This window comes from Aythya fuligula, chromosome 1 (assembly GCF_009819795.1).
Source record: "Aythya fuligula isolate bAytFul2 chromosome 1, bAytFul2.pri, whole genome shotgun sequence".
In the NCBI taxonomy this organism is placed as follows: Eukaryota; Metazoa; Chordata; class Aves; order Anseriformes; family Anatidae; genus Aythya; species Aythya fuligula.
In genome coordinates this window covers 103,016,119-103,028,960 of record NC_045559.1, presented here as the reverse complement: position 1 = coordinate 103,028,960, position 12,842 = coordinate 103,016,119, and the positions used below count along the sequence as shown (strand labels likewise).

The following is a 12,842-nucleotide window of genomic DNA, read 5'->3' as shown; positions in this document are numbered from 1 at the left end:
ATATTCCCACAGAAACCAAAGTGAGAGCAGAAATTATTTTATAGCTACTATAGTAGCAGCGGTGCTGGCTGCATGTTGTGTGGGAGAAACCGGATCAGTGAGAAATGTGGCTTTCCTCAGGGCTACATCACTGAGATATTACTTCAACATCTAAGGATAGCAAAGCTACTCCTTGCTCTGATTTTCCTGTGATTAATCACTCCTCCTTAAGCAAGCAGAGTATGCAGAAAGTGGGGGAGAAGATGTAAGATTTTTTTTTTTTTTTTGGAAAATAACTTGTGGAAATGTTATCATCAGTGAAACGGGGGAAAATCACTATGCTTGAACTTCTTTTCATTTTGATGTTTCTCTTCTCTGGACCAACCCTGAGCAAGCTTAGCAGGACCAAAGGCAAACACTGGAAGGGGGGTAAGTGGAAAGAAAAAGTTTTGTAATGGATGTTTGGGTAAGATTTTAAGAAGCTGACTTAAGCATGTTCTAAGGTAAATACCTATGCTGTTGTGAATGACTAAGATTTCAGGTTACTGTGTGGACTTGAAATAGGGTACTGAAAAGCATGGAGTTTAATTTGTTTTCTTGTTAGTTTGCTTGGCTGACTCAGTAAGGCATATGTTCCTTGCAGGAATTTTACTTTGCATTTTATTATTAACAGAATAACATTTAAGGCCTTTATGCAAACAAATGCCTGCCCTTTAGTAACTGTTTTTGTTTTTTTTGGTTTTTTTTTTTTTTTTTTTCCTTTTGTACTATGGGAATTTAGATTAGTACTTTCATTATGGAGACACTGGGACAGATGCTTATAGTTTTGTTGCAAGAAATGTCCCCCCCCACACCATAGGGGGTTATAGTCCTTTAAAAGAAGATGAGAGAAAGCAAACAAACAACTGATTTTGAGTGCAGAATTGTTAGTATGTGTGGTAAAAATGACTAGACAGACTTTTTTTTTTTTTTTTTTTTGACTACATGAATATTGTGAAGTGCACTGCCAGCAGCACTAATTGGCTGACTGGCTATATCAATGTTGATATGTTAATAAAGATAAATTGCATTAACTTTATCGAAAAAAATGCTGTGCTGAGAAAACACTTATGATTTTTGAAGGCAGCAATCCATTTTCCTCTTCTAAGAACTGCTGGGAAGATTTACCCTATATGTGCTGTGAACAGTTCACTAAATGTGCCTTTTCATAAAGTTCACTTTGTTTTGCTTCTTTGTGTGACATTTGTTTATGGAAAACATGGGTTATCGAGGTCTCATAATCAAATAACTCAGTGAGCATAAATGTTATCTCATAAATATTTGGACTGAGGGACCATGGCTTGTAGATAGCTTGATGTTTTCTCTCTGGTTGTTTCTTGATGTTACTGATTGGATGCACCCCAGGATTTTTTTTTTTCTTACAAGTATTGCCACAGCGTGGTGTGTTTATCACAGCTTTAATAGCACTTTCAGTTTGTCTCTACTGTCAGTATTGTGATCTGAGGTTAAAGAGTAGCATCAACATTAAAAAGAAGTTTTAATAATTTATCACAACATCTCAGCAGGAGTCTCCTCCCTCCTCCCTCTGTATTTCCCTTTGTTGCATTTAAAGACATCACAAATATTTTACCTTCTGTATCTTCGAGGGAAAAGTTGCAGCACACACTTAACCTGGACTGTTAATGCAGCACAATACGTCTGCAAATTATTTGCTGGTCCTGTAAATCACATTATCACATGTATCTCACAGTGCTGCTGCTGGGTATCCTCCTTGCAAATTACAAGCTGTTATTTACTCTAGGCAGCGCGACCTCTTCTCAGAAGCACGTGAGATAGGAATGTATGTCACCGTCAAGTTCCTGGGATTTCAGAAATGCTGTTAACTTTTTCTCCCTTTCTCCCATTTTCAATTAACTTTGGTAAATGAGGGGGGTATTGTTTCAGTCCCTTACCTGCTCTCCAGCAGAGGCCAAACACCCTACTGAAGAATTTTTGTCATGGGTAGAAAATAATCCCTGAATTTTGCTGTGGAAAATAATACCTTAATATGGGGCTTTGCTTTTCTTAAATGTGTTCTTTGCACCTGAAGCAAAAAATAGAGAAGGTACCTTTTCCAAGGAGACTGAAAAGCAATTTGTCTTGTTTACTCATAGCTCTTGAATCAGCCAAAAACTAGGCTTACCTGCTGTCCAGTAGTGTTTTTATACATCGATGGCATTCCTAGAGTTGTGTTGCTTGAATATGATGCATGGTTTTCAGTGAAAGTTTTGTGTTTGGGATGTGCCAGAATGTATGTTGTGGTGTCATGTAGTCTAAGTGTTTTTGACCTCCAAAACATGATACATACCTCCCTTTCTATTCAGCACCAAGAATCAGTTTCTGCTTTATGTCAACATGAGTTTTTTTCTGTGGCATGCATGTGGAATTTGTGGTGGTGTTTGGTGAAATTTTTGTGTATATACTTCTCCTCTGGAGCACACTGGAAAGCCTGTCCTGGAATGGGAATAGATTTTTTTAAGAGGTTCAAGAGATCTGGACACCTGCACACCAGCTTGCAACTATATTGTTCAGAGGGGAAAGGTGTTGTTGGATGCATGCATCTGGAAATGCACAGTACAAATCATAATATAGCTATACTGGACTAATCCAAGCCACCGTCTTAGGTTTTTCTGTATCACATCTGGTTTCAAGAGTGCTGTGAAGTATGGACACCTGTGGAAAGTGTTGTTTTTTTATGTCTGCGTAGGCCCTCATCATGATCAGTACAAGTACAGGCAAACGAATCTTGAAATTCTTCCTGTATAATTAAAAAAAAAATGTCATCACCGAAATTACAAGTCTTGATAAGTCATTTTCATGGTCTTGTTGTGTAGGTCTCTTTATTATTAATCACGAGAACAACTCAATTTGCCTCTATATTTCTCTTTAGCATTTACCCTAAAACATGTCCACCTGCATGCTATTAAAATAAACAGCATTCTGTGTAGAAATCACTTCTTGATTTAGTTGCAATGTCAAGTGTCAGGGAGTGAGATTAGTTGTATATGTATACAGTTCTGGAGGAATGGAAAGATAGCATTTTCTTTTTCTAGCTGTTTTTAAGTCTGTACTTTAGAAAAACTTTCAGAATAAGTCATTGGAATGTAGTCCTTAAATGTACCTTAAACTGAGATTTATAAACTAATGTTCAAGATAAACTGCAGTCTGAAAGCAGAACCTGAGAGTACACATCAAGTGGATTTGCTTTTTCCCTTTGAGTCAAAATAACACGCCATGGTTCAAGTTTTTAAGAAGGATTTATAATATGGAGAACAAAAAACTGGGAAAAGAAGATTAAGAACTCTTTTGATTTTACCTTAAATCGTAAAGCAGGTTTCAAGCGTCTCTAATACCTATCCCCTCCTGAATTTGTTTCCAGTATTTTCACTCTATCATATATTATAGGGAGAAAAAAAAAGTTTTAAATATATCCATTCATATGCATATAGATGTGTTTTATGTCTGTTCAGTGGCATCTGGGAGAATTCGGAGACGGGGAAGAAAACTGTCCATTCGTGTCATGTTTGGGAACCTTCCCAACGCTTCCTTCATACTAATAACATGGTAGTGTTAATTTCTGACTGAGGAAAATGGTGGCAGTGACTCACATTTACTGATCTTCTGGCAGTATCAAATGTCTCTTGCATCTGTAAGTGGTGTGTCACATCTGATAAGCACCACACACCAATATGAATGCGACTGAAGAACATGATTTTCCCAGCTCTTGCCAAAGGGTCCATTACTGCTAGGACTTCAGCCTTGTTCAAGAGTTCACAAGGGCAAACTAGCGCTGTACACAGAAACCACTTTGTATAACTGTTGAATATTACTTCAGCTGTAAAACAGCAAAATGAGCAAAGAAAAGAAAATCATGGATGATGCTTGTCTTTTGGTAAATATCAGCGTATTTTACAACTCCACTTGAAAGCCGTGTGACAGAGTTCAGAGAAGAAGAGAGAGAACATTGCACAAATGTCTGTCTCCAGGAAGACATTAACCCCCTTACTCATCTTGGAAAGACCTTACTTGTTCAGCCTGGAGATAGCTGTGCTGTCCTGGGACCCTGACCTGACCCTGTAGCAGGACCAGCTATTTCTGGGGAGCCACTCCCAACCCAAGGGGGAGGTGAGCCTCAGGGGGTTGTATAGAGGGACTGTGTGTGTGGCCCAGGATGCCCCAGCGTAAGAGCAATACACTGACAATACCATCAGCACTTCCTGAGGGAAGAAAAGGTCTTCAGGGGTGGGATGAGTAGTCAGAGATGGAAAGGCTTCAGCATGAAGGGACCAGAACTTGGGTTGTGTGAATTAATTTTACCTTTTCCTCAGCTGTTTGCTCAGGTCTTCCTTGTGCTTTATCAAAAGAATTTCTATGTTTAGAACTAAAAGTATGTTTGTATTTGCTTACAATCAAATTAGAGGAAAAAAAAAAAAAAGCAACCAGAGTATAACACCCCACAGATCCAGAAGAGGACACAGTACCTGTAATTTTTGTATGTGTGGAAGTGAAGCAATAATCTTTCATGACTAAATCAAAGTTTATTATGTAAGTGATCCAACATTATGTTTCAGTTCCAATTTCAGCTCAACAGCAGTTTAATCATTTTTATGGCAAAAGATACCAGTGCAAGAACGCTAGAATTGTCACTTGCTAGGTCTTACTGGTAGGGTGATACAAATGTGTGTATGTGAGATTCCTGTTATCCTCCTTGCATGCTGATCAGCACATGTTATTTAGGATGAATGTAACCCATGAACACTGGTTTAATTTAATTTAATTAATTAATTAATTATTTTAAGCAAAATTCAGAGATTAGGTCACAAAAGAAAATTTCTATAAACTGACCTTCCCTTTCATACAGAAATCAGCCACCTTTCAGACCTACCAAATGTGGAGGTAAAGCACTGGATTATTGGAGTAGTGGCTAGAGTATGAGAGTTGGAGATGTTAAAGGTCTGCTGCTAGATGCCTATGGTAGCTTGAATAATCAGACATCTCAGGTACATGGATTTTATGCATACAGAACAACAACTTCATAGTGCACGCACATCGCGTTTGGGGAAAATAGGGCCTTGGCATTTGCTGCATTTATAATGAAATGTCTCTGCATGGTCACAAAGTCTAACATGTCAAGAAAACAGTGAACTGTTATAGACATGGATCTCTTTGCAGCCTCTCAACAATACTGTTTGTTCACTTCCCCTGCAGGGAAACTCACAGAGCTTTTTTTGTCGCAGGGAAGCTGTTTTCACCTGCAAGGAGATGAGGACAGAGTGATGGAGGCGAGGGTCTTTGAGGAGTAGGAAGGAAAGAGGAGACATGTGGACCTAGATAGCCTGGGCTTCTGTGTGAATTATTGTGAGGCACAAAGGGTCTGATCAGACATGATGAGATGAAGCTTTTTATATGATGGTTGTGACTTTGAACACTGTCAGACATGCTGGTAGGATTCACTGTTTTGTGTATGCAATTTGGGGTGTAACCATTTACTATAGTTTACCATTTGTCTAATTTAAATAATCTATTTTATGCAGTTTCAAGGATAAACTGCACATATGATGAACAGTATTTCTTATATTGTAAAACATTAAATATTTGGATATTGAGTGACCATGAAATGAACTTTTTTAAAACAATAATCAGTCTTCTATTTGCCTTAAATTCTAGGTTTATATCCCCTATTCCACAGCAACAAACAAATTTTTGCTCCTTCTTTTATACCTTCTTCAGAGTGAAATCTGAATTTGAAAGGACTCTGCTGTTTTTATCTTTGAGCATCCAACCTCTGCTTATCTATTTTTTATCTTTTTGAATACATTTGAAATACCATATAGAACTCTGGTAACCTGCATGCAAACTTATACTGCTGGAGACAATGTAGACTAAGGGAACAGAAAATAAAGTTTGTGAGCTTTTCCCTTCCAGCTGGAAGGCTGTTAGGGAAAATGATTGGGTTATTTGGGTCATGAAAGAACAAATAAGATGTAACATCTGCCTAAGAACAGACAGTTCTGTTGGCACAAAACCAAATGATAATGAATAAATGCAGGCTGGAAGTTAGAAGAGTGATTCCAACCATTGAGAATGGGCTGCCATCCTTTGGCAGATGAAGTCCGTCTGAGCTGGGTTTCCACAGTCATCTTCAACCTCTTCCAGTTCTGGCTGTAGGCTTCCCACCACCTCCTCCACCAGAGGTAATGCTTGCGGACATCTGCTGGCACCCCCACCTGCTGATCCTGCCAGCAATTAACCACGTAAGAGTGGATAGTGTTTGTATGGCTGTTGTGATTCCTTGACTCGCAGTCTCAGGTCACAGAAAAACCTAGGGCTATGGCCACAGCCGAAGAAAAGAGGTTGCAATCATGGCTCCATTTAGGCTAGTTCAAGCTGATGTATAACTTCACCCTCCTGGTCAGGATTACCCAGAAGAGAGCAAAAACCAAAAAAGAATAAGATTTAATAAGGTGGCACATTCCTTTGAATCCTATGTCCACATCCTGTACTCAAAGCCTTGCTTGAAATGTTTGCTATTATATTAAAAAGTATGTTGATCAAATAGTTATAAGACAGAAGGAATATTTAAATACTGGTCACCCCCACAGAGATGCACACACATCCCCCTCCATTGGTTATTTGAATTTTTTTTTTCTTCCCTAAAGTAGGTTTAGGAACCACTGTAAAGTATCATTGACATTAAAAAGCTAGTAAGCACAAGAAAACTCTCTTAATTAGGTCCACAAATAAAATGTACTCATGTAAATTGCCTGTTACTTGTTGAAAGAGCACAGATCAGAGATTCAAAATGATGAACAGGCTTCAATATATGTCAGTCCGTCCGAGAAAAAGTTGTCTTACCATTCCCTTTCTGGCAATTTTGAAAGCCAATTATGTTCATGAGTTAAACACTATTGATTTTTTTTTTTTTTTTTTTTTTTTTTACTTCAAAGCATGATCTAAAGAGTACTTAGAGTGCATTACTATTTTCAAGGGTCATTACTAGATACCTCTATGAAAAATTGTTTGTTTAGTACATTCAAAATCAGAGTGTGTGGGGTGTTTTTACAGATGACTTGGTTTTGGTAAAAGATATTCAAATTTCCAACTATGGAAAGCTTTTTTTTTTTTTTTTTTTTAATTTTATTTTAGAGCTCAATAATGACAGCCCCTCCAAAGAAATTTTTCAGTCTTATATATCTGAATCATAAAATCTTGTTCTCAGCTAAATTGTCATGTTAGCTTCTTGTTCTCAGCTAAATTGTCATGTTAGCTTTCATTCTAGGATGGATTTCTTTTCACTAGTTTTGAAACTTCATTCTCTTAAGCTAGCTGTGTATTGAAATAAATTCATGGCTGCATATGGGTGTTGGACAAATAAGTGAACCGCAGTAATTCAGGAACATAAAAAATGTTTCCATGTTTTCCAAGGCTTTCCCTCAAAACCTGTGTTTTCCATTACTGTGTTTCCTTTTTATAAGGAAACATAAATGATGGAATGAAAAGAAAAAACTGGAGGTACAAAATTCACTTTTGTTGCCAGAGATGATGATCACTCAGCAGAAGCTACCAGAGAGGGTTTTTCTCAGCCTTCATAAACATCAGCTTTTTGGTATGACTAAGGATCCTCTTTCCTCCAGACTTCTGTGTTCTCTGAATACCAACTATCTTTGCAGCCTCCTGATTTCCTCCCAGGTGTAGGCATGCATGAAGTTTCTGTGTTAGTGCAATTTATGCTGAGACCTCATTGATACAATTCTTGGTGCAGTCCAAGTAAGGTTATGGTTACAGTGGTGCAAAGGGGTAAGAAACTCTTGGTCTTCATTACCTTCCCCATACAGGATGCTGGATAAATGATAGCATTCACATTAACATCGTATGAAGCTTTAGTTAACTTGTCACCAGCTATATTCTGAGTGTTTTAAAAGTTTGTGCAATCAGTTTAGAAAGTTTAGACCAAGAATAGCACAGATTTATTGTGCTGCCCAAGTTTGCTGCCTCTGGCTCAGTAATTTAAGCTTACATTAAGGTCCATTGTACTGAGAGTAGAAAAACAGACAGAAGTGGTCCTTAGCTTTGTGAAGAGGAATAAAACAGTAAATGGTTTGCTCCTTGCATACTGCATTATTAAGAGAAGAAGTGAAAGACTGTATAATATTTGATACAAAAAAGGGAGGAAATAATAATAATAAACCCACAAAGTTATTCTGTAAAATGTAAGATGTTTTTGAGTGAAATTGAAGGAGTTTAGTCTGCTCAATGATGGAAAATCTGAGAGTCAGCTTTCATGCAATTTAAATATGTCACTAAATATCTTCTCTCATGAAGATAAGGGGTCCTTAAAGCTACTAGAGAAAGGTACTGCAAGAACCAATGAGTAAAAGCTCATGTCAGACACATCAAAATAAACAGTAAACAAATTTTAGACAGAGTACTCTGAAAAGCTTGTTTCAATTATATTTTAAAATCTTACTGACATGTTGGAACTTTGCATTCTATTGTCATACTTGGTGTAATTAGCACTTAACTATGAGAAACCACAGATACTGTTCTGAACTTCTTATACCCTGAAAATATGCAGGGAATGTCCACTTTTCAGTCATTCCTTTCTATGTTTCTTCTGGAAAATGGTTGATATACCTAATCTGCCACTTCTGATTTAAAAATTAGCATACTGTCCAGAATACAGCCCTTTGGGAATATGCCTGCTTGTGTCTTCTGCAAATAGATGATTGTGTCTTATTTCTTGTACTTGCTTGAGAAAAACTGCTGCATTGTGCTATATATTTGGGTGACCTTGGTAGTAGCAACTGTAACGTAAGTATCATCTTTCTTATACTTGTTATAGTCAGGAATAATTCCTCTGAAATTTATGGAATTACAAATATAATAAATTATAGAGAGAAGAATCTACTTTTGAGTCTTAGCTGTAATATCATCTATTTGGTAATCAGTCATGGCCGTTCTCACCAGGTAATGCTTGCCTGATAACAGATCTAGGCAGCTAGAAAGAGACTGATCTGAAGATAAGAGTATGGAAAAGACACAAGACTGATGAAGAAAGGAAAAATTATGACATTGATGAAGTTCCCACTGCTTTAGAATAGTTCATACTGGTTAAGGTAGTTTCATACCATCAATGATTTTGGTACAGCTTTGTCTTCATTCTTTATTTATTTAAACTCATCATTCTGCTATGGGTCTGTTATAGGGTAAATGAGCTGCTGTTATCTGTCCGTTTGATTATCCTTGAATTGATGTGGTTTTATATGGTATGCCAGAGCTTGTTTTAATGAATTGCTGTCTGCTTCAGTGTCCAGAATCACTTAATTCAATAGTTTTCAATTTATGTGTGAAGTCATTTCAAAGATATCATAAAACTTAGATTAGTAATACATTTAATAATAATAATAAAGAGAATGAATGTATACTTAAAATAATTTAAGGTTGCACAATGTTGGGAAGGATATTTCATTGAAAATTTGGACAATGGTCAGTTTTTAAATTTTCAATTTTTATTTTCTCCACTGCAAGACTGCCAGGTTTCTGTTCTTAAAAAAGTGACAACATTGAATTGTGAGTAAGGTTCATGCTAGTAACTTTGGAGAAAAGATGAAGAAGATCTCTGTACTTGGTAGATTTTTTTTTTTTTTCTTAATTGCAAAATTTATTGGGAATTTCAACTTTTGAATGGTGAAGAGCAGGAAAGGGGAGAGAGGGGAAAAAAAAAATAAAAAAAAAATTATTTTGTGCTCTTGAGTTGTGTGTTTTGATGGAAAAAGTCCATTTTATTCTTTTAAAAAAGAGGCCTGTGGTAGTTGAACAATCCAGTTGTAATAGAACTACAAAATAAACTTCTAAAATTGTTCATGGAGCCTCCTGGCATTGTGTATTGTGTATGTATACACGGGCAATCCATAGTACATCAGGGCAAAGATACAGTTTTGTACTCTGAAGGAAAAGCTTTTCGGATAATATTTATGTTGACCTTAATTTAAACCTCTTTGCTTTTCAAGAGGGAAATCTACAGTCTTTACTTCCACTTACTAAAAGATATTTTATTAATGAATTATTGTGAGGAGGAGAGATTCAGTGCTTTACATGGTCTCAGTTTACTTTTTCTACAAAAAAAAATATATAAAAAAAAATCAATACTCAAACTAAACGAATTTCAATCCTTTAGCACCTATTCTCCATTGTGGTTCCTGCGCATCTAACAAGTACTGCATTCAGACGCGTTCTGCAGCGGAGCAGGGATCGGACAGGCAGGGCTGATTTTTCCAGCACCGAGCCCACTCGAGGGAGCCGCCAGGACCCAGCAGCCCTCGCGAGGGAGGCGAACGAGGCAAGAACGAGGCGTAGCGGGGCCAGCAGCGCCCCCTCCCCGGCCGTTCATAACCTGCCCCTAGGGAGCACGGCCACCAGGACGGGCACACAGCGCGTGGCGCCTCAGCAGGGAGAGGCGCGGCAGTTGGCGCGGGCAGGGCAGAGCGTTCCCCCCGCCCATACCAACACCTCCTCTAATGGCGGCCTGCCGCTAGCTAGGCTGCAATGGGGTACACCAGGCACAGTGCGCTCTCCAGGGAGTCTGTACGCACCCAGACCGACTGCCCGCTCAAAGCTGCAGCAGTTCGGGTCTCCGGGTGCAGGGAGTGCCTGAGCCTGTTGCTACCACCTGCGGGGGGCAGAGAGACTGTGTGCGTGAGGTGCGAGCAGGTGGACGACCTGGTCCGCCTGGTGGCAGAGCTCAAGGAGGAGGTGGAGAGGTTGAGGGCTATCAGGGAGTGTGAGCAGGAGATAGACTGGTGGAGCAACTCCCTGCAGGGCCTTAAGGACAGGCCCCGGGTGAGACACCCCAAATGGGGGTGGACCCCCTGCCCTGTTGCTGTTGGGCAGAGGCAGGGGACCTAGGAGTTGAGGAGGAATGGGGACAGGTCCCTGCTCGACATCGCAGGCGATGCCCTCCCCCACCAGCCCCGCCTTCCCAGGTACCCTTACGCAACAGGTTTGAGGCCCTGGAGCTTGAGACACTGGTAGCTGAGGAAGAGGTAGAAAGTCTGCCCAGGAGGATGCCTAGGGCAAGGAGGTCAACTCCACGCCTCAGGACTGCCTCCACCAGGACAGAAAGAAGGGTGATTGTTGTGGGTGACTCCCTTCTCAGGGGAACAGAGGGACCTATTTGTCGGCCTGACCCTACCCGTAGGGAAGTCTGCTGCCTCCCTGGGGCCAGGGTCAGGGATGTTGCCAGGAAGCTTCCCAACCTGGTTCGCCCCTCTGACTATTATCCTCTTTTAATAGTCCAGGCTGGCAGAGATGACACTGAAGAGAGAAACCTGAAGACCATCAAACGGGACTTTAGGGGACTGGGACGGTTAGTGGATGGAGCAGGAGTACAGGTGGTGTTTTCATCCATCCCTGTGGTGGCAGGGAGGGGTACAGAGAGGACACAGAAAACCGACCTGATAAACATGTGGCTCAGAGGCTGATGCCAACACAGAAACTTGTTTTTTTTTAACCATGGGGTGCTTTACTCGGCACCCGGACTGATGGCCACAGATGGGTCCCTATCTCTAAGGGGAAAACGGATCCTAGGCCAGGAGCTGGCGGGGCTCATTGAGAGGGCTTTAAACTAGGTGAGAAGGGGGATGGGGCTGAAACAAGGCTTGTTAGAGCTGTGCCAGAGGGAACAATAGCAAGGCTGGGGGATAAGGCAATGGCCCAGCTGGGGTGCATCTACACCAATGCACACAGCATGGGTAACAAACAGGAGGAGCTGGAAGCCATTGTGCGGCAGGCAGGCTACGACTTGGTTGCCATCACGGAGACGTGGGGGGACCAGTCTCATGACTGAAGTGCTGCAATGCCTGGCTATAAGCTCTTCAGAAGGGACAGGCAGCACAGAGGGGGTGGTGATGTGGCTCTCTATATCAGAGAGAGTTTTGATGTCGCGGAACTTGAGGCTGGGAATGATAAGGTTGAGTCCCTATGGGTTAGGATCAGCGGGAAGGCCAACAAGGCAAGCATTCTGATGGGGGTCTGTTATAGACCGCCAAACCAGGATGAGGAGGCTCATGAGGGGTTCTACAAGCAGCTGACAAAAGTTGTGAAATCATCAATGCTTGTTCTCGTGGGGGACTTGAACTTCCCAGGTATATCCTGGAAGCACAACACAGCCCAGAGAAAGCAGTCTAGGAGGTGTCTGCAGAGCGTGGAAGATAGCTTCCTGACGCAGCTGGTTAGTGAGCCTACCAGGGGAGGTGCCCCGCCAGACCTTCTTTTCACAAACAGAGAAGGACTGGTGGGAGATGTGGTGGTTGGAAACTGTCTCAGGCAGAGTGACCACGAAATGGTAGAGGTCTCCATTCTTGGAGAAGCCAGGAAGGGGACCAGTAAAACCGCTGTATTGGACTTCCGGAGGGCTGACTTTGTGCTGCCGAGGACACTGGTTGGTAGAGTCCCTTGGGAGGTGGTTCTGAAGGGCAGAGGAGTCCAGGAAGGCTGGGCGCTCTTCAAGAGGGAAATCTTAATGGCGCAGGAACGGTCTGTCCCCACGTGCCCAAAGACGAGCTGGCAGGGAAGAAGACCGGCCTGGCTCAACGGAGAATTGTGGCTTGAGCTTAGCAGGAAAAAGAGGGTTTACAGTCTTTGGAAAAGAGGGTGGGCCACTTGGGAGGGCTATAAGGATGTTGCGAGGCAGTGCAGGGACAAAATTAGAAAGGCCAAAGTTCATTTGGAGCTCAATCTGGCTACTGCTGTCAAAGAAAACAAAAAATGTTTTTACAAATACATTAATGCAAAATGGTCCTGCACCTGGGGCGCAATAACCCCAA

General features: G+C 40.9%; 1 protein-coding gene across 9 annotated transcripts in view; it reads left to right on the top strand.

Moving 5' to 3' along the window:
- The window catches only part of ROBO2 (roundabout guidance receptor 2), a 1,102,980-nt gene that overhangs the window by 176,130 nt on the left and 914,008 nt on the right, over positions 1-12,842 (top strand). For 7 of the 9 annotated variants that reach the window (XM_032182879.1, XM_032182864.1, XM_032182816.1 and 4 more), the window contains exon 1: positions 282-408. The exons of the other annotated variants lie outside the window; for them this stretch is intronic. In XM_032182879.1, coding sequence (XP_032038770.1) covers positions 285-408 — 124 coding nt within the window. In that variant the 5' untranslated portion in view covers positions 282-284. Of the gene's footprint in view, positions 1-281; positions 409-12,842 lie in introns of those variants that run through there. 9 annotated transcript variants of the gene reach the window in all.